The following is a 22,568-nucleotide window of genomic DNA, read 5'->3' as shown; positions in this document are numbered from 1 at the left end:
ATAACTTGTATGCAGTCTCAGATATCACTCACAAAACAACAGGTATCTTCAAATTCCGTAGTGAGGATTCCAAAACACTTCCACCATGGAAGGGCGCAAGCGTCTGAAGCTTTCAGCATAACATGACAATAGGCATGTGGAATGCACAACTGTTTTGCGAAAAAATATGAACACCTGAATGGTGCAGACACCTGACCTTTTCCCCGTCTCTCTTAACATGTCCCTTCCATACAATCGCTGCATGCGAGAGCGTCAGAAGAAAGGCCAGTCCATTAAGAAAATATGCTAATTTGGCCAGCCAATCCTAATTGATGCCATTTTACCAAGTAAACAGGACTGTCTTGTCTACAATGAATCTGTTGCTGCCAGTTAAAAGGATAGTTGAGCTCCACTTTTGGCTGTAATTTTCAGTCGAGGAGCTATTGCCGTGCCATTATTGCAAATTATATCTCTCTTTCTTATAGAGTAGCATGCGCCAGACTTTTTCCCTCATATTTTCTTGTTTCTTTTTTTCTCTGAAATGCCATCCTCTCTTTTCTTTCTTCATTTGCTAGTGTCAGTCAGGAGAGGATCTGGATCTACATGAGGAGGTGTCATTGGCGTGGCGTGACGGGGTGTGTTGTGGTGTGGTGTGGTGTGGTGTGGTGTGGCGGCTCTTTGAGTGAGGGTGATGATGACAGACGCACGCTGGAAGTGAGACTGACGGCATCACGCCATTGTCACGTTGTCAACGCTCAGGCCAGGCCTCGTCGCCACGGCCGTACCCAACAGGATGGTAAGACTGTGTGTGTGTTTGTGTGTGTGTGTGTGTGTGTGTGTGTGTGTGTGTGGGCGCGCAATAGGCCGGGTCCAAATGTGTGCCAGTTCACCAGCACTCATGCCCTCAGTGGCCAGCCCTCTTACCAGTTAGGCCCAGTAAGAGGCTCTGTGGAGGTCCCCGTCTGGCTGGGGCGGAGACAGATTCATCTCAACCTGTCAGTGTGTGATGCTGCTGGGGCTGATGACCCCCGTCTCTTAAGTCCACCTCCACCCTTATGAGGTAATGCTGATGAATCTGCTGTCTGCATGCCTCTGGGCTCCTCTCCTGATCATCCAGAGGGAGGAGGCATTAGGGTGGGGTGGGGTGGAGTGTGTGTGTGTGTGTGTGTGGGGGGGGGGGGGGGGGTCATTGTATGGGTAACTCTTGGGGTCATTGTCATGAAAGTGCTTCTGCATCTTTGTGTGTTTTTGTGCTTGTATTTGTAAATAGATCTGCCTAGCTATGCATATTATTTATGTCTTTTACATGGGAATGATTCAGTGTGTGTGTGTGTGTGTGTGTGTGTGTGTGTGTGTGTGTGTGTGCACTTATGCTTATGCATGCATACTCATGCATTTTGGCATTTGTCCTTGTATGTGTCAATGTGTGTGTCACTGTGTCAGCGTGTGTGTGTGTGTGCAGTGAGGGGAGCCCGTATGTCTGTCTGTCTGTCTGTCTGAGTGGCGAGATGCGAGACAGACAGGTGCTGGCAGCAGATCGACCTCTCAGCTGTCACTCCTCTCCCTCCTCTCCCTCCTCTCTCTCTCTCTCTCTCTCTCTCTCTCTCTCTCTCTCTCTCTCTGTCTCTCTGGCTAACAGACAGTTTAAGGAGCCAGCCAGTCAGGAGGGACCATGTCTGCTTCGCTCTGCACAGCCTGCAGCACCAGGACAGGGAGGCTTATGATGTGGGTTACAGATCACCTCATTTGTATTTATTCTCTCCACTCTGCGGTGGGCTGATGCTATTGGAATGTTTTGTTTGTTTGTGTTTGTTTTTGTTTTGATATTACGCACATAATTTAATTAGACTACACTTGCTGTCTAATTTGGTATTACTGATGCCCTCATGAAAATATATCTTTCCGTGGGAAGCGATGCTGGTGTTTACTATTTAGATATATCAAATGTATTATATTTGCTTTTATTTCTTGAGAGGAGATATGAACATGATGTATCTTAACTGGTTTAAGGGAGTTTGACCTTTCCCCAATTCAATTTATTTAAAAAATAAAATGTTCTCTCTCCCTCTTGCCAAGAGGACAAGCAGCAGGTATAAATGGGTAAAAAGACATTGTCGAAGCTGGAAATATTTAATCCCAATCAATTAACATCCAGTTCGGTTTTCTAAGATTAAATTAACGGCCACTTTTGCTATTTCATGATACATTTAAAAATGACAAGGAAGATATAAGACTATTGATTCTCTCCAATCTCTAACTAAATAAACAATATGTATATGTATGTATTTTGAGTCACAATTGAATCAAAATGCACATATTACATTGTGAGCTTTTCAGGGAAGACTGCAATTGAATTTGGCAGACAGGAATTTAGTTAAGGACTTGAGGGCCTCACAGAACAATTGGGGTAACCAGGGAAAAAAATGCTCATGGTTTTTATGTGTTCCATAGATGTCCCATTCTGCAGCACTTTTATATGATGTATGCTGGTTGTATCTGTATGTGAATGCATGTGTGTTTGTGTCTGCGCTGTGCGTGTATGTGCATGTGTGTTTGTGCTTGTATTGTTTGTGAGTTCCATCCAAGTGTGTGTGTGTGTGTGTCTGTCTGTCTGTCTGTCTGTGTGTGTGTGTGTATGCCCATATGTGTGTTGCAGAACACCTGAATAGTTAAAAAGTGGTGGCTGTGAGCAGACATGTTTGTGCAGACTAATAACCATTAATTCTCCCCTGACTGTAATAGATGCTTAAATCGGAGCCCTCCCCTCCCCTCCCCTGCTCAGGACCTATTGTCCCCCCCGTCAAGTCCATCGCTCTAATAAGGGCATTATTCCGAGGGGTTTTATGCATTCTGATAAATCAAATTAGAAGGCCGGTGACTGAGATAGATTGCAGCGAGTAATTAAAGAATCCTCAAGGCCTCCTGCTCTGCCAGTCACTTGGGGTGGAGGGGAGAGGGGGCCCTTTGTTATCACCGTCCCTGGGCCCAGCATGTGGGTGGCTACTGTTTGCCTTGTTCGCTCCCTTTAAAAATTCCTTCGTTATGTCACTCCCGAGACAGATCCCAGACCATTCCTTGTCACCCGAGCGAGCGTTCGGCGCAACGGACAGCACAGTTGGACGGCCCCTAATTGGTGCAACTTGGGCTCGTAAGTACCAGCGTACGTGTCAGTGACGCGGGGGAAACAGGAGGCTGCACTGACAGTGGGAGACAGAGGACACCCTGCTCTCTCTTTCTCTCTCTCTCTCTATCCACCTCTCTTTCTCACTCTCTCTGCACCTTTCTGTCCCTCACACAACAAGCCATGTTCTCAGATCGTTTTGATTGTCGCGTTTTCAGCCTGGTGTTCCCTCCGTAACTAACACTGAAATTTCGGTCCTCACAGGACTAGTGTTAAAGATCCACAAATATGCTGTGAAATAAATTTTTAAAAAGTAGTACAAAAAAAGTACAGAAATATTCAAAGTCAAATGAAGCATTTCTTCAATTTGGTAAAATTGACTGTTTAAAAAGCTCTTAGTACCTTAAAAACGTAAAGTTTGAGTATGAGGAATTCTTCAAATATCTTATCAGCTTGTTGAGTTTAAATAGTCTTGTATAAATCTTCAAAAAGACTTAGAAATACTGCAAATGTGCCTTAAAGTGCCAGTAAAGTGGAATCTAAATATTTTGTTCATTCATGTTTAAAAAAAAAGACAGAGTTGCTGTGTCAGAGGGGCAGTGATCAGCCAAAGCTAAACAGCCCTTTCTTTCTCTCCTTCTTTCTCTCCTTCTTCTCTTCTGTTTGTCTGTCTCTTTTCCCTCCTGGCTCTCTAAGCCACTTTAAAGGACCTCTCGCCGCCTCTGTTTGACAGAGCTTTTTCCCCCCTAAAAGGGATGAATGAAGATAAAACGGGAGACAGCGGAGATGCGAAAAGAGTCATGGCTCCGTGTGATTCATGATGGGGCTACGTCTGCCCGTCAGCCGCGGCCTGCCTCCAGTCTTCCTGGGAATAATGGAGAGTTATAACACACACACACACAGACACACACACACACACAGACACACACACACACACAGGCAGGCATACACACAGTGACACTGTCAAGCCTTCAGGAATTGCTGATTACTGTGCTAAATATTGATCTCTGCCTCACATGTGTCAAAATTCCCCCTGCCCTTAATTAGAATTTCCCCCAGTGCACGGGGCGTACAGGAACTAAGGGAATACATTACCTCAGTTCATGAGGAGAAGGGGAGGTGTGCCTACCAGGATATAATTGTGACCCCTTGTCTCTCCTCTTTTCTCCTGAGTTTTGAGATGACTTCCAACTGTCTGTCTGACACCACCAGCCTCTGTGATAATCAGACAGATCTTCCCCATTTTATCACAGGATGATCGCCCACTTTTCTTCCTCCCCTCCCTCCCTCCTCTCTCTCTCTCCTCTCTCTCCCTCCCTCTTTCTCTCTGGATCCCCTTCCACTTCCCTCTCTTCCCTTCTGCTCTCCTTTACTTTCTCACTGCCTTTTCACCCTCCTCTTTATTCCCCTCTCTCATCAGCATTGCTCTGTCTCTCACTTTCAGCTGCTTTCCCTCTTCTCTCAATCTCTCAATATTTCTCTCTCCCACAACCCACTTCTTTTTGTCCCTCTTTTTTTCTGTCTCTCTCCACCCTCTCTCTCTCTCCCTCTCTCCTTCTATCCCTCTCTCTCTCTCTACCCACCCTCTCTCTCTCTCCCTCTCTCTGTCTGTCTGTCTGTCTCTCTCTCTCTCCCCTTCTATCCCTCTCTCTCTCTCTCTCTCTACCCACCCTCTCTCTCTCTGCCTCTCTCCCTCTCTCTCACTCCATCTCTCCCCCCCCCTCTCTCTATCTACCCACCCTCTCTCTCTCTCTCTCTCTACCCTCTCTCTCCCTCTCTCTCTCTCTCTCTCTCTCTCTCTCTCCCCGTTCCTATAGTGTTTGGCGTGCTGCAGGTTCTTGGTGGCGGGGCCCTGGCGGGCAGGCTGGCGGTGGAGTGTGCGGGGTGAGAGTGGAATGCCAGGAGGTGGCTTTCTCTATTTGTTTGTTTCATGCTCTGCTGCACCAGCCGCTGACCTGTGCTAGCCGTGTCGCCCGCATCCGCCCAATCAAAGGCAGCCTGGAAATTAACACTGATCTCGCCAGTGCTCCAGGGGACCAGCGGAAGGGCAATTCCATGCCCCCCCCCCACACACACACACACACACCTCACATATTTCATATACATTTTATTGATTTCGCTATTTCTTCTTTTGTTAAATTCATAACAACATGAGAAGGCTTTGTGCAAAGCAATAATTCAAAATGTGATTCAAATTGTGAAATATGTAAGAAAAAAAATTTAACATGTGTGTGTTTTCTTTTCTTTTTTTAAAATACATAACCAAACAGCAGTGGGTGCGGAGGCATATCTTTAAGTCTGGGGAGACGAGAGTGAATTTTGTATGCTGTAAACAATCTAAAGTGTATGCGTTTGTGGTCTCTCTGAGCTCCCCTGGAGTGCGGTTGAATGTTGATTTAGCTGAGGTCTATTTTACTTCAGAGGCCCACGATTTGCAATCCACATGCAGCTGAAATGTACAGAATGATCTAAAGCTAACAGTGAAGACAATGCGCTTGCTGCATCTATGTAATATTCATATCCAAACTGATGAGCGTGATCCATCCAGGGAACCTTTGAGGAGAGAAAGTTCACGTGCCTTTTGATGGATTGTGCGTGTCTGCCGTTCACTGTGTGGATGGAGATATTGCCTGAAGGTCAGTGATTCAGGCTGCCTGCTACCTTCCCCGAGTTTTCAATGCTCTGCCCCTGTTTAGGAAAAAATCTCTGATCTCTAGTTCATATTCCTGAGGGTTCCTGATCCTCTCTGGCTGACTGGCTGCCCTGCCCTGCCTGGTCACCATCCGTCATGCGGGGGAGTTCTGCTGAAGCCCACTTCCATCTCTGCCGTCGCGTATAGTCCTGTCAAAAATAGCAAGGTGCCAGCATAGACACGGCAAGTGTGATGTGTGTTTCTCGTCAACTAAATTCTGTCTATTTCCTTTTCTATTAATTTGTTGAATGTGCATGCATGCCAAGACCATGGGGTTTTCTGCATGTAGTGTTAGAGTTGAATACCACTCTCTCTCACACACTCTCTCTTGATCGTGAGAGTCTGTATGCTGTCAGCTCTGAAGTGGGATGTTTAGTGCTCAAGTGGAGTGGTCAAGAGTTGAGCATGTTTTTGTGAATGCGTATGTGTGTGTATGCCCAGACGTGTGTGTGTGTGTGTGCGCGCGCGACACACAATGTGTGTCTGTGTAGGGAGGCGTGTGTGTGTGTGTGTGTGTGTGTGTAGGGGGGGTGGGGTGGCAGGTGTTTTATTGCGGCCAGCTCGGCTGGGTTTGACATGTGTCTGTCCCTAATCTCCCTCTGAGATGACAAAGCCCTGCTAAACCCGGTGCTGGAGCTCCACTGTCTGCTGCAACACACAGCTCCCCCCCCCCCCACACACACACACACACACACTCCAACCTCCCACTCTCTGCGGCTCTGAGAACCATGCTCAGGGGAGGCTGCAGCATGGATGGAGACCCATCATGCACCCTTTGGGAGGGTAAAAAAATGAGCCAAGGAATTTTCAAATGCAACAGCGCACACCATGATATAATATATTCGCTTTATACAACTGTAAGCAAACAATAATAATGATATTTTCTGTGTTTTCTCCACAGAACAGAGACCCACAAGCGCATAAGATATACTATACACTTAAGCTGTGTTTGATGAATCAGACTGCAGCTCCTGTGGGATAGATTCCCTTAAACCACACTCTTTTACTTTCTAATCCACACTTGATTTGATTTGTGCTTGAATAAGGTCTGGGTGGAGACTACGCGGCAAATATAGACTATTTATATGATCTATCCCTGTGTGGTTGCATTGCACATAGCTGCTCTCAGGTAATGGCAGAGCAGTGGGTTCCTATATTTTTCTGTTTCTTTATTTTTCTAATGTTTTTAGTATCTGCGGCTGGAATGGGGATGGGGGAGGGGGTGGGGGCTGCAGGCTTTGCGGTGCTCATTATAATTGGTTTTCTGCTTGAACTTTCAAAATCTGGCATGTCAAAACGGACCATTTTTTTTCCTTCCTCCGTTTTCCCTCCGAATATGCCATGAGCCTTCTGTTTGGATGTGCCAGTTGACAAAGTTGATGCAATATCTTAGGGGCACACCTCTGATTTCTCGGGAAATACACAAATGTCCATCCTGAGTCTGACAGCCCATCACAGTCATAAGCTTTCTCTGACTGAAACAAAAAAAAAGATTGTCTTTTGCTCTTTTGCCATCTTGCTCTTTTTATAATTCAAAAATAGGAAAGGAAAACAACGGTCCTTCATTCATAGCAATAATTTTTTGTATTCCTTAAAAAAACAAAAAAAAAAAAAAAAAAAACATTATTCCTTCCTCTACTGATTCAACCACACAATATAAGGAAGCATTTGAGGTGTTGCTGTTGCACACAGAACATGTCATGAAGTATAAATGATTACAGGGCAGGAGTGAAACAAGTGAAACATGCCCACTTTGCACCTTTACCTCTTGGAGAAAATACATCAGTAAGCTAGGAAATAATGTCAGGCATTCTCTGAATACCCTAAAAGAGAACAAGGCTAAACAAGCATCATCTTCAGTACAAGAGCCTGTCAGCATTTCTAGGTTAAACATTTTAGGGCACTGAGACATTTTATTTAGCGAGATCCTATGCGAGTGGAGAGTATATGGGCCCATATGCTGGCTTGATCTAGCCGTTGATGTGTGGGCTTGGCTTGTATTGGTCTGCTCTGTGTCTGGTAATTTAGCATGCTCTAACGTGAGTGTAATAGACTTGTGTAATGTGATTAAACACACTATTTTATTCCCCCCTGTGCCACTGGGCTGGCCCCCACTCATTGGGAATGCGAACGTAACCAATCTGCTTCTTGCCTTGCATTCCTTCCCCACTGCAGGCCTTGCCTGAGAGATCCTAATGCATCATTTGCTGGTTATCCAACTCAATGCCTCTTAAGCCACTGAATGACTGCAAAGACTGAGGCATTTTTCACCACTTAGAAACACACTGTTCTCCGTCCAGAGAATCCCTTCTTCCTTACAACCTGCCAGGCTCTGCCTTTACCGGTAGGCATTTTACAGATGTGTTTTTTTTTGTTTTTTTTGTTCAGTAATCAGTGAGTGCCGGGTTCATTAAAGTTAATTTAATCGGAAACATGTCCACCCAAGGAAACGTTAGCACTTTCCCCACCGCGCCCTAGAAAGGAAATTTCCTGTTTTGTTTTGTCAATAAGGTCAGAGGACAGAATGCATATGTTCGATATAGATGCATGTTGCATTTCAAGTGGAGGTAATGGCATGTGTATATGAGTGTGTGTGTGTGTGTGTGTGTGATTGGGTGTGGAGTGTGTGTGGGTGTGTAAGTGTGTGCAGGTGTGTGTTAGTGTGTGTGTGTGTGTGGAGTGTGTGTGTGTGGAGTGTGTGCTTGTATCGCTGGCCTACAGCTCAGTAACGGGGCACCGACGCACTCTCTTGTGTGCAGACTATGAAATAGTGTATGCAGGTGTGTGTTAGTGTGTGTGTGTGGAGTGTGTGTGTGTGTGGGACGCACTCTCTTGTGTGCAGACTATGAAATAGAAGGTGGCCCACCGCTTTGTGCATTTACACCATGTGTGTCTACGAGTGCACGTCTCTGTAAAGTTTCAATCAGTATAATCGCATGAATAATTCCTTGTCGCCAGCAGAATTGAGCCCTCGTCTGGCGCCTGCATTAATGGGTTTTGGTGTGCTGACCACACTTGAAATAATAATTTGACAACATCCATCAGAAATCAATGTGCAATAACAGACTACCCACAGCTGTTATTATGAAGTAAATATTTATGAGTGATCTGACTGGGCCGGAGCACCAGTCAATCTCCCGGAGAGGGATCTTTGCTAATGATTAACCTCTTTTACTGGGCCTGTCCCAGTTGGTAATGGCCATTAGGGCGGCGGTGGACAGCGGTGTTTGATTTTCGGGCCCCCATCCTTCACAGCTTGTCAGTTCTGTTCATTCGCCATACATGACTGCTGAATTGATTGTCTGTTTAGTTCTATGAATGATAGAGGTAGTGCGGCAGGAAAGCGCTGGGCACCTCCATTCATTTCCATAAGCACTGAGCATAAACAAGCACGCAGGCCTGCACAAAGTCACACTCCACACATCCACCTGCTACTGCTTTACTGTCGTTCTACAATCAAGGTGTTAAATGCAAAGTATTTTGAGATGTTTATTACTTACAAAAACAATGTTTATGCTCTGTGTTTTTTCAAATCACTGGTCTTTTGTGTACTGATTAGATGACAGTAAATCGAGTTTTGGTAGAATCACAGCTCATGATCTGAATTAGCTGAGAAACGTATGTTCAAATGTGCATAATGTGTAAATTGCGTGTATTTTGTCTGCCAGTGAAGTGAATCACACATAATCTTTGTGTGTCAGTCTTTGTGTGTCAGTTGGCTTTCTTACAAGACTCAACATTTCAACTCATTTGGGTCCACTATTCAACACCAAATAAGCACTGAAACAATGAAATTACGTGTTTGCAACTACGCACCAATAAATAAAAACAGTAAAAAAAAAAATGTCTAGAATGCTAAACCATTCATTAAATAAAAGTAGCCGGTTTTTATGCACTCTGTCATTCACTTCTCTCCTCCCTACATAACACACTAACAGGTACACATTTGAGACACTAACAACCAAATGCAGGTTATTGACAATGCAAATGCAAACCATTTATGATTTCAATCACTCATTCTGTCCTGGTTTTCATTGCACCCCATCATTAGAAATCCAGGACGGTGTATTCCTGACAGTCTTGTGTAAACCCTCACTGGCGTAGCTGCTTTGGTGACCTAATCAGTTCTGTTCTAATGGAGACAGGGCCGTGTAGAGGTAGTGTTCTGACTGACCCAGTTTAAGGATTAACACTACTAGAGGAGTATGATAAAGCACTCCTCTCTCACCAGAAAATAATAACCAGGACATATGAGGCCCATAAAGGAAGTTTCCACTTAAAATACACACCCACACACACAAAATACACTCATGCACACATCGCAAATATTGACACAATACAGACTCATGACATATCAAGCAAATTAAGACAGTATTCTAGCATCGTCCTGCATAAATTTCACTGATATGTCACCTGCTTTGATAAACGTAGCCTATACATAGCAAACACAAATACACACCTTTGGCTATACTGACATAAGATGTAAGCAAAGACAACACTGACACTTTTTCAAAAATAAATGTTCAGGTCTCAGTTCACGGCCAGCTCATTTGCATTTGAGGCTACTGGATATAGACTACAAAATGTGTTGCACAATTAGGACGGACAAGCAAACTGTACCTTCTACTTTGCTGATCTAACAGGATAGAATCTGGCGTCCAGGTGTTCACAGCCCTCAGTCACAGCCAAGCGCAGGTGCTCCTCTGATCCATCTCTGAAGGTCAAGAGATGTCATTACATGGTTCCTTGATTGGTTAGAAGTGACAAAAGACCCAATGAGAGAAGCTACTACTAACATCGTTGCCGTAATTTGATTAAATAAGTAATTTGACATCTGAATAAATGTGAGCTTTTTTTTGTTTTTCTCTTGCATGGCATATTTTTAAGATGAGGCAGAGCATTCAAACAACAAAAATACAGGAGTTAGCCCACCTTGGTGGAATGCATCATACTTAGGGCCTGGTAATTCTATGGCAGAGGGAGAGTGAGCCCCCCAATGAAGCCTGAGATTTGATGGCTTGGCGACATCCTCTGCTGAGTGGCTTAACATCTGTAAAAATACATTGTGAGTGCAAAAATAATGACAGTGTTTCAGGTTTGTTCTTAGTACACTTAAAAAACGTACAAAAAAAGTGTGCCCTCTGAACTATTGCCATCTTGGGGAATGCCTGTGGACCATAATCATTTGGAGTGTCTCTAGCGACCAGCTCCTGCACTCAAGACAGAGGAGAGGAGAGGAGAAAAGAGGAGAGCCTGGAGCTTCGTCCTTCTGCTGGCGTCCTCAATTGTCTTTGTGGAGGGAGGGAGGTCTGCAGTATATCATTTGCGTCATCACTATGGTTGAGGGAATCCAGTCAATCAATCAATCAATCAATCAATCAATCAATCAGTCACCCTGGGCTACCAGCTGCATGGTTGGCTTTTGACAGGTGAAACACTTGACTGAATTTTCTCCCACTATGAAAAAAAAACAGCTGTAGTGCATTGTGAATACACACACACATGGAAAACTCCATGGCCTGTCTTTTTTTAAAACTATTTCCGTCTTTTGTCGTGACAAATAGGAGAATCAAACAGCCTTTCTGTGATCTGTCAGTGAAATAAAATGTTCTTTCCAGTCATGTATGGGCACCATTATGTTGTTAGATCTAAATGAGTTATGACTAAAAAAAAAAAAATCTCTTGACATGGATGTTGCACTGTATCTCCTGTCAGTAAGTGTTTGGTACATATGCGTGTCTCTTTTCATTCTGTAGTGATGAACAACCCCACCCCACCCCACCCAAGCCCAAATGGTAGCTTCAGTCAATAGAAATGAACTTGTGACGCAGCGAAACATCCTTGCCACAGATCTGCTAAATGTCAGACAGTCGCGTTTGAATGTAATCGTAATTTGACTTGGAATTAGCGTTTTTCCTCTGAAGATCTAATTATTCCGACAATTCATTGCGTTGTGAGAACTTTGGGAAAAGAGCAACCACTGCCATGTTGATCAAATGATAAATACTGTATCATTGTAGATAAGCTCCAGACATAGCCTGGGAGGCCCAGATCAGTTTAATTCCAGAGTAAACTGACACAAAGACAGGATGGCAGGGCATCATAATGGCACCCACAAAAATGCTTATTAGGGTGTATGCAGTAGTCACTGGTCTGAGATCTGATAGTGTCTGACGAATTAAATATCAGACTGCTGAACTCTGTCTGTCAAGAAATGGAATTATCAACATTTGAATATGTTAACTGACGTGTCTTAGTTGGAGACCATTTGTGTGTGTGTATGTGTGTGTGTGTGTGTGTATCTTTGCATGTATGCGTATGTGCACGCGGCTGTGAGTGTGTGTGTGTGTGTGTGTGTGTGTGTGTGTGTGTGTGTGTGTGTGTGTGTGTGTGTGTGTGTGCACGTGTGCATGTGTCTGGGTGTGCATGTGTGGGGAAAGTGTACTTGCATGCATTTGTGTAATGTGTGTGCATCTGCAGATGTGAGTGAGTGATCGAGTGAGACATAGAGGAGGGCCTTTGCTGCCGTGCTTAAATGTGGCAGTGATTTTCAAACTATAGTCATCAAGACATCATGGTTAACTTCCTTCACGTAACACTACTTTAGGGAGAAAAATACCAAATATAAAAAATGCCTCAGTATTTTATCAAAAGACATTATGCAACATGACACGAACAGTCCAAATACTCTGGGTAAGATGATGATGACGACAAGTGTTTTCAGCCGTTCACCGGGAACCGCTCCAGCCATCCAAAAGAGTTGCCCTACCTCCCGAGGTACTGGGATTTGAGATAAACATATCCTGCATTTTGTGGTATTCACTGATGATTAATCAAAAGATTATATTTTAGTAGATTTGGCAGTGCTATAATTAAGATATCTAGTCAGATCTAAAAATGCATAAAGGAAAAACATCTTACAGTTAAAGTTTCTGATTTTGCAAATGACCTGTCTTCATTTTCCTAACATTATTTTATTATTTTCTCATTGTTATTGAGAATGATTTGATCAGGCCTACACACATGCATGGATACACACACACACACACACACACACACACACACACACACACACACACACACACACACATTTATGCACACACATGCACAAAGACACACACACACACACTCACACTTACAGAGAGAACGGGAAATAGGCATACTACACATACATACACACACAGACAAAGACATTTACTTGCAGACAGACACTCTTGCAGATATGGACACACATAGACTTTCCTATAACGCTGACAGACACCTGTCAAAATGAGATGCCAATGCTCTTATAGCTTCTTTTCCATTTTTCCATCCCTGCCTTTCTTTCTCCTCTTTATCAGCTACTCTTTTACAGTCTAACCGAGTGTTGCAGATAATGTCAGTTTAAAATATTTCTCTCTTAACTTTCACAGACTAGCTTTTACAGCACATTGGACATGTAACATAAACATGTAGCCTACATTTGTTTAGGTTTGTCACTACCAAAATAAGTCTGAATAAGTTTGCTATTCAGATATTTTTTCGAATTTAGTTCAACATTTTCCAGAAAAGAATCTAAATAAAAATAAGAAACGTAGCAAAAACATGCGTAAATTCTACTCTGAAATGTCTAAGGGCAATCGCAGAGTCAACATGTCTGGGGTTGCATATAGATGTTAAGTTTCATATTTCACAGTAGCTTTATAAGACAACACAGCATTCGCACATTCTAGGTACCGTGTTTTTTTTTTATCTATCCGGAGGTCTGTTTATGCTGTCTACTTACCTACCCTACCCTTATAAGCGCATACGCTCATATTTCCTAATGTGTGTGTGTGTGTGGGGGGCATGAGAAACTTTTAAGTCCGAATATACTTAACATTTCTGTTTCTAAGTCGCAGTTTGTTTCTCCTTTTCTCACATTGAAATTTCATTATCACACTATGGAGCGATTGCAGTCTAATGCCTGAAGAAACAAAAAGTAGGACCTAGTGAAAGTTTTTAGTGAAAGGAGCCGAGGATTGTTTTCTGCAGTGACAACGCCATATTGTCAAACGCATAGAAGATAATAAACAAATATTATATGTTTCATAAGTAGATGTAAGTGTTTTATATTTTAACAGGCTGATCTTCAGGGCTTCAGACAATTCTGCCAAACAGGTTTGATCTCTCCTTTGGCTTTGAAACCTCATCAAACCACCAAGTGTTACTGAAGGTTGTCATCATTGCTTTATGGGATATACTAACCAACCAAATAATTTCTTTTCGTTCATCATGTTTGTTTATTTTTCTTTCTGTTCGCGAAAAATAACATGTTCGTATTACATTAGGTTACACTTTCGAAGGGCTGATAACCTAATGTCCACCAAGCGTAAAACTTAGCCAAATAGTCAACCACTTTAGAAACCATTATATTGAAGGTAAGCCTAAAATAAAGAAGACGTGACAATTAAATCTACTTTCACAAATGCAGCAGAGATGTTCCATCTTGTCCTTTTAAAGTTCATCTGCGTAGGCTGCTGAAGCATTTCTCGAATCATCAGAACCACTCGTGAGGATAAAAACTTAGTTTTGTCTTTTAAATACACCTATGTAAGTATTGTTTGCTTTTACTTTAATTCGTTTGGTCTTTAGAGGAAGGTTGATTATAAATGTTTGTTTTAATTCATTGCTTCGTTTGAAATATCTATTATAAGCTCTAGGCCATTTGTTTTACGTTGCAATACCATCATGCAGCTTGATTGCACACGTTCACAACAAAACACGTCTTGTTGTTTCGTGACTTTGAAAAGATGTAGCCTAGTCTATCGCCTTTATTCAGTCAGGTCTGAACATTATTCACGTGAATCAAATGAATAATCGGGTCATTGTTACCCAGTTGTTTAATGAGACTATATTATATATCACTAGTTTCAGTGTAATAAAAACTACAACCTGCTGCCTGCATTCATGCATTATTATTTCATAAATAAGCATATTGTTTAGCTTTGTCGTAGATAATTAAAATAATTTTATATGATCCTATCTTAATCCTGTTTGATCAGTGTCAGTTATGAAGAGAAAAAAAAGGAATGCTTTAGAAGTTTTATTTGTAAACATTAAATATTTCTTTCTCATTGAGATTTTTTTCGGAATCGGCACCGAACGCATTGCAATACTCAATTACACCATAGAAAAAGGCAGTGGATGTACAGCACAAACCTATATGAATATATATGACATACTTTTATCTTAGATGGGAAATTATGTCATAACTGCTTAGACGTCTCTCAGACAGGAAAACAAAGACAACGTGCTAATAATGAATAATGTTTGAAATTATTTTAAAATTGCACCATGCTTAATGTAGCTTTTGGCAACAAAATAATAAATATAGAAACGTTTATATTAAACAGCAACAATACATACAACACATACAAACGAGGAATGTCTGACAGTTTTACAAACACGATGGGTCCCTTTTTACCTATACAGATGATATACTTTTTCACATGTGTCATACATAAAAGTTGTTCCATACTACGAATTTTTATAAAATCTAGCAGACTACATAGTGTCCGGAATATAATGTATAATATAGACATCACCTCAATAGCAAGTGCCTATAAAAAATCCTACAACATGCGTTGCCTTTTCCAAATACTTCCTTTGAAATCCTGACAGACACATAGGCACACGTTATAAAAGAAAACAAATGAAAGGTTTTTACGAGCTTTATACACATCTTATAAAGTCGCGTTTTTGGACGCATCACATAAATCTATCGTATGTATATGTATATATAAATGGATTATATTACATTTAACTGTTTACATAGATGCCAATAATTAGGAATAGCAGTTACAAGAAATTCTTTAACTTCATCATGGACTTTCCAGATCAGATACAGAAAATCATTTGTGAATAACTTTCCCTGTATAGGTTGTTCATTTTCTTACAGGAGAGATTGTAGCCTACAAAGCAGAAGAGCTGGAAACCTATCACTCTGTTGATGGTCTTTATGTTCATCCTCTTCTGCATGGTCATTTATGGATCCTTGATCGCTATTTGGAGGCTTGGCGTGGCTTGCGAATAGTTAAGGGGAAAAGAGCGCCGATTGTTAAAAAAAATGCGACAGGAATACTCAGAGTCCGTGGAAGTTCTTTGAGGTCGTGTGAAATTGTCTGTTGGGGTTTTAAAAGGGTAGGGTGTCAAGGAAAAGTTTGTCAATTATTGCTGGCGGAGGGACCAAGTCTTCAAGTTTTAAGTAGAAGATGCGCTGCAGACCTTGTGTGCAGAGCGTGCGCAGTTCCGGGAGTTTTCCCAAAAGTTTTGACAAGTAGTTTGGACGGTTTAAACCACCGCCGTTAAAAGTAACTTGGTCTTTTAGACAGTTTACTATCTTGTTTTGGAGTTCCTCCACCCTCTTCGGCTCCTTAAGACCGTGCCTCTCTGAAATTAAAGCATTGACGAAATTAATTAATTTTCCTAAGGTCCGCTTCAGCTAAATGTGTTTTATCTAATGCATGTAGAGAACCCAGGGGATTTATTTCAGCCCGAATAATAAAGAAAAATATGCATGTTTCTCACCTGTTACCATGGCGAGTGCAGCAATGCAGGAGAATGCTGAAATATCTATGTTCATGCTCTGGAGGTTCGAGGAGAACTCCGCAATTGCGTCAATCCACTCTCCAAATCCGCGCACACACTGTAGCCTGTGCAAAACCACTCCGTTGCAGAAAATGAGTTTGCCTTCCGCCGGGTTGGACCTGCAATTAATAATAAAATGCCATTAATTACCGCGAGCAATTAAATGAGGATTTAAGAGGCTCATGGCGGCAGAGCTTAAGGGATGACTGCTCATTATCATGTTCGACGCTTAATCTGCAGGCCTTACCTGTACGCCAAGCGCAGAACAAAAAGTTCCAGAAAGGCTGATTCAAAGAGCAGGTCCTGGTCCTGTTTGGGAAGATCAGTAAACGTGGGGACCTTTTCGGCCCATCCTCGGATGATCTCCATGGAGCCCGTCAGGAGATCATAGAACTGCTGGATATGCTGAGTGTCGTCTCCAGTCATTTGGTAGTCAGGGTTAGCCTGAAACTGGAATTTAATTTAGACAGAGCTTAATGAGGTCCTTTAAAATATATAACCCGTGAAATTGCAAAGCCTATTTCGAGCAGGGGTGTACTTTTTCCAGTTATACTCGTATGTGTGTTTTATGGAACTCTCTGTTTCAAAGCAGTTTACATAATAAAATATGCCACCTTTCATATGTTCAAAGTCCATTATACATCATAGCGTGACATTAAACTGAACGTAATATTAATGGCATCCAGACAAATACTCTTACGGTCTTTAGTCTCTCTCTAGCAACGTATGCAGTGAAAGTGGGCCTTACTCTGGAATAGTCCAGGCCAGACATGGAGGGATTCGAGTCAACGTGGGCCCGAACTAGAGCGCTGATAAGACTGACGGGTGGAGAGGGGGGCGATGGATCTTGTGGACTTTTGGGTTTCGAAGGTAGACGGCCTCTTCGTCCCTTTAGATTGGCTGTCCGAACAACTGCAAGAAATAAAGTAAAAGGTGTCATTATTCTTGTGATGCATCATTAACTTCCAGTGGTAAAAAATACAATCACACCACTGCGCATCACCAGCCAACTCAGATTAGTTTCGTTTATGTTCATTTTATTAATAATTACATTGACTGACAATGCAAAATATTTGTTTACCTTCTTTCACCATTCCGACGACAAGGCACTTCTGGAAGCGGCAGTACTGACATCTGTTTCTTCGGCGCTTGTCAACAGGACAGTTTTTGTTCGCTAAGCAGACGTATTTAGCATTCTTCTGAACAGTGCGCTGCAAACAGACAGGACATTTTTTAGGTTTTAAATTAATCAGATTGTCAGCACTATGCGCTTCGGGTTGCCACGACAAAGTGTCGGGTTGAATTTACAATTGTATGCAAAGAACCCCAAGTATTCTGTGCAATTTACAGGTAGGCCGCCTGTCTAAAATATTGATCGCACATGAGTGTCATTGTTAGAGATAATGGTTTAGTGGAGGGAGCAACTAAAGCTGTGTGGGAACAAACGCTGGTCAATTAAGCTACACTAATCATATAAAGGATGGTATAATAGAACAATTTAAAAATTAGTCAAATAATCACTAATCGCTAATGACAGTTTTTTTTTAATCGATGACTGTCAACAGACCTGCTGAGCTACAGCTGCCATAACACAGGTGTAGATAGACATATGTATGCAGCTTGCACCATCGCAGGAAACATTTTTTTGGTATTATTTCATCAAGAGTATCATCTTATCATCTTACAACAAAATCACCCGACTGCATATGAAACAAATTAACTTACCTTAAAGAAGCCTTTACAGCCTTCGCAAGTTCGAACTCCATAATGCTGACAAGCGGCGTTATCTCCACAGACTGCGCACAAACCCTCATTAGACGGCGATCCTCTGGATGGAGGGGAAGGGATTTGGCTGTCCATCAGCTGGTGTCCATGGCCAAGCTGGAGAGAGTGGGGGAAAGTTAGCCCGGCTTGTTTCCTGATGGCACTGGGGACGGCGAAGCTTTGGCCGTCTAAGCCCCGGTGCGCTCCCGGGCTGTCGTGGCTCATGGAGACGTGGAGAGGACCGTCAAAGCGCATTTGACAGCTCGAGACAGGCGTGCCGGGAGGGGACTGCTTGAATGAAAACAGGGACAGTCTAGACACCGGATTCTTACGCTGGTCTATCATGTGCGAAGTCGCCGCCACATAGTTCTGGTGGAAGCTGTGGAGGGACCCAGGGTCCTCCCACATGTGGTTTGGCTGCACCTGGAAGTTTGGCGTAGTGGGAGCGTGCGGCGAGGAAGGCTTGAAGTACATGGGCCCAGAGTGGGCCATCATTTCCTCGGACTGCGGGGCCAAATGGCTTTGCTGATGGTAACTGTGCATTTGAACGTCTTCCACCTTGATAGAGGACTGTTCTCCAGCGTGGGGCATTTGATACAGACAGGGAGGTTTTACGTCGTAACTGGTGTTGTAGTTGTCCATGAATGTACTAAAACTAGGAAGCGAGGTGGTGGCTGTGATTTCAGTGTTGGTCAAGTCCATACTAAACTTTACAAACTCAGGCGTAAGGAAGTCGCAGCTGTATTCTCCACCTGTGTGGTAGCTGTAGCTTTGGGAAGCGGGGCTGGCTCCTTGAGGTGATGACCCATACTGAGCTTGGACGCAGGGCATGGCTGTATGAAAAAAAAGCAGTAAAAAAAAGGTTTAATTTGTTATTTATTGTGTGCTTGTTAATAATGTAGCTATACAATTTTAAAAGGAAGAAATGTGCAAGCAGACGTATAGAAAGACAATAATAACTTTTTGACATACTTTTTCTTGGCATGCATTAGCTCTGAACTGGCTCATGTTACTAGACTGTCATTTCAGTTTTTTTTTTTAAAGTTATACATTGAAACAGTGAAGTGAGTTATCATACCTTCAGTCGTGTGACTGTAATTCGGAGACACTTGAAATGGATGATGCTGTCAGGATCGGTTTGGGATCAGGATTCAAGAAAGTAGTGTTTTGTCTGGATTCTCCCCCTATTAAAATAGATAACTTTTACTCTGACTGCGCAATGGCGATGTAGGCTCATATGTTCCAAGTGTGCAAAAAGCACGCTCTCAACAGTTAAAGAATCTGACCACCACTGACTGACAGAAATCAGTTGCACAGTGTTACGACACCGAAAATGTGCAACATAAAAAGATAGAGATTACACACTTAAATCCCAGAAAGTGCTTCAAGAGCCTACACAAAGAAATAAAGTTTTGCGTTGTAGAAGCGCATTCACGGATTCTCCATAGGAACGCATGCTCTTTGAGCTAAATATGGTTGAAGAAATATCTTATGCCAAAAAGCTACTAAACCTACCATCATGACTCAAGACCAAACAGTTTTAAAAAGCAAACTATTTAAAACATGACCCAATATGATGCGGTCGAGATTCCCTTTAAATTAGCAAACAACGCATATCCAGCGAAACACATAGAAATTAAGTTAACGCCAGCTCCGAAAACGAAACGTCAGAGTCTTTACATTCATAGCTTCATGCTACTTTTAATCCCTGAGTTCAGCATCACAATGTTTCGCCCGAAGCATTACAGCCAAAAAAACAATGTACTGTCAACCAATCTGACAATTAATAAGAAATAACAAAATCGTCTAAACATACCTTATGGAACCATCAGACAAGCTGTAGAGTATCCATGTACCAATAGGGTGAGTGTATATCTTCTCCTTGTCAGTTGTAAAGCTCCACAATACAATAAGCGACCAGGCGGTTTCACGAAACAGACTTGCCGCTTGTGTAGCGAGCAGCTAGAAATACGGGCATCGACTACTCAGTCTTTCCAATGTGCCTTTGTTTATGTGAGCTCCGCTAACCACGGCCCACGTGTCTACAGCGAGGACGTCATCGGCGTCGTCAAGCTGCCACCAATCCCTTTAAAACAAGCTTCAAGTCTTCTGGAAAAGGTGCCGCTCTTTTACATACACCTGTCCTCTGCTACTTGAAATGATGTTTTGCAACGGAGGAAAAGGAAATAGAATACCTAAAGGGAGACAATCGGCCATTGCGCAAAAATTCGGACACCAAGTGGCCAACGCCTGTCCTTGCTTTTTCATTAGAGTAGCAATTAATTTGTTCAGATAGACTAATGTGTTATTTACGGACTGGACTGAACCCGGGCCTCTTGTTCCACGTTCCTTGAACCCTGTAATTCACATAGAAGTAGTAAAAAGCTGATTTTCACAGAGTTTGCCTCTCACTTCACCTCAAATTCAAATAGTAGGTAGGCCTACCTGCATATAATGCAGCATTGTTCCGTACACGCCACGAGAAAGGTAGAGTCAGTTTCATCATCTGTAGCGTTTTATAAAATAAATAAGTAATAATAATAATAATAATAATAATAAAGCAATCCGTTCAATATAATTTTCTCTGAAGGCCACAAGAGGGGAAAACAGACAGCTGTAGAATTGTGCGTGCATTTGTACCTATGAAGATGTGTGCCTAGTAATTGTCCCAGCTGGTCGACTGGGAGTGGGCAAGTGAACGACACTCAGTTGTCATCATGGGCCAATTTTAGAGGGAAATGCGTGAGCAACCGGCACAGTGGAGCGTGATGCAAGGAACACCAGGTTTGACGCTGCCAACGCACCCTGCAAGAAATTGTCACATTGCTGTGTTTTTACCTAGTCTGAAGTATTTGGTTACTACACAGTTACTGTAGTTCACACATGATAGAGGACATAGGCCTACTCATAACTGGCCAGCCAAACAACAGTTTTAGATGCACAAGTATCCATATGTCACATTAAGATATAGACAAAATATTATTAAACCATTGATAGACAACCCCTCTGCAGACCGACCTCCATATTTACTTTGTAAAGATTTGGCCAGAGCTAAAAAAATGAACACATGAAATTCCATGTCATAGTATTTTCTCTCCATGGCATATTGCACTCTCCTCTAGAGGACAGTATTGTTCACCAGCCATTGGTCATTCAAACTGATCTTACCTCATCATCAAACCCAGTGAATAGAACCCTGTGCCTATGTATGGCTAAGATTTCTCTCAAGTAAGTGATTACTTGCAACTTGTTTTAAGACTTCCCACAAGACACAGCACAAGGGAAAATCCTTTAAAGTTTGCTTTGGGCAGGTCTGACGTGCACAGTCTGGAGTGGAGAATTTCCTGATAATTTAGCAGTTATATTTGGGTTGATGCCAAAAAATAGGCCTACAAGGTAGTCATAGTTGTAATTTGTTCAGTTGTATTGTTCCAAGTACTGGGGGTGTAATTATAATTTTGTGTATTTAGCTTCTCAATTTTGTGTTTTCAATTGTATCACCATATTTGTCCATATTTTTGACAGTGTCATTTTCATAACAGAATGAAACATTTGTCAAATAAAAATATTCTCTGAAAGCAGTAGACACTCCTAGGCCCGAATGTGTGCTCCCTACCTAATGCACCTAAAGCATCAGAGACCATTGATTACTGTAAGAAGTCTGTATCATCACTCCCACACAAATCTCAGTCACTCAAGAGAGATGCCATGCTAGAGAGATGGCAGACACTTATAGACCACTACATATAGTTGATACCTGAAAATGGCACCTTTGATGATGTGGGTAGGCATACCACTGATATTGTGGAAGAGATTGGAATAACCCATGTAAGAGAGGACCAGTACAAAATTATTTGTAAGCTTGTGTGTGTGTGTGTGTGTGTGTGTCTGTCTCTCTCTCGCTCTCTCTTTCTCTCTCTCTCTCTGTGTGTGTGTGTGTAAATTCAGTCAAGACAATGACTTTATTCATTTAACAGAAATGTATCCAAACTAAGTGACCAAAATGATGTGGCATAGCCTTTTCATTAGTAGTCTACTGTAGCTGATGAGCAACCTGGTGAGAGACACTGAAAGAGCTTTTGTTTTGTTTTTTCTTCCACAGGCAAACAATACCTGGACTATATGAAATAAGTCATGGTGATTAAAGGCCTATAGGTTTTTTGAAGATGCATATAAATTCCAAAATGAAGAGTTAACATTTAAACTTGCACTGTCAGTTTTTTTTGCCAGTACAAATGTTAAGGAGTAAAATAGGTGCCATGTTGTTTGGCTAATGCAACACGTATTTCCGTGTTTCTTCCTCAGGGAGCCTTGGAACTTTTCTGTTAAAATTAGTCCAGGCCACGTTTCTGAGTTCCACCTGTTCCAACTGACTACTTCAAACTAAATATTCTAGAGTGCTGC

The 22,568-nt window shown here is 42.3% G+C and overlaps 1 protein-coding gene, 1 long non-coding RNA gene and 1 pseudogene across 2 annotated transcripts; 1 reads left to right on the top strand and 2 right to left on the bottom strand.

Annotated features, from left to right (window-relative positions):
* LOC125291623 overlaps positions 1-4,182 on the top strand; it is a 101,123-nt pseudogene extending 96,941 nt beyond the window's left edge.
* A 1,196-nt stretch (positions 4,183-5,378) lies between these two features.
* On the bottom strand, positions 5,379-10,783 carry LOC125292522. Its single transcript, XR_007193201.1, has 3 exons — positions 10,725-10,783; positions 10,413-10,537; positions 5,379-5,941 (listed from the first exon to the last, which is right to left on the bottom strand). It is a non-coding gene; the product is annotated as an uncharacterized LOC125292522 (long non-coding RNA).
* Positions 10,784-14,843: 4,060 nt separating this feature from the next.
* Positions 14,844-20,148, bottom strand: nr4a2a (nuclear receptor subfamily 4, group A, member 2a). The gene is made up of 8 exons (XM_048240162.1): positions 19,981-20,148; positions 19,243-19,348; positions 18,126-18,997; positions 17,482-17,611; positions 17,149-17,312; positions 16,648-16,850; positions 16,341-16,519; positions 14,844-16,202 (listed from the first exon to the last, which is right to left on the bottom strand). Exons 3-8 carry the CDS (start codon positions 18,993-18,995, stop codon positions 15,946-15,948), a joined length of 1,803 nt encoding a protein of 600 aa, XP_048096119.1. The 5' UTR covers positions 18,996-18,997; positions 19,243-19,348; positions 19,981-20,148; the 3' UTR covers positions 14,844-15,945.
* Between the last annotated feature and the right edge of the window lie 2,420 nt (positions 20,149-22,568).

The sequence above is a fragment of the Alosa alosa genome, chromosome 3 (genome assembly GCF_017589495.1).
Source record: "Alosa alosa isolate M-15738 ecotype Scorff River chromosome 3, AALO_Geno_1.1, whole genome shotgun sequence".
Taxonomy (NCBI): domain Eukaryota; kingdom Metazoa; phylum Chordata; class Actinopteri; order Clupeiformes; family Clupeidae; genus Alosa; species Alosa alosa.
Note: the sequence above shows the minus strand (reverse complement) of the source record. Positions and strands in the feature narration are given on the sequence as shown.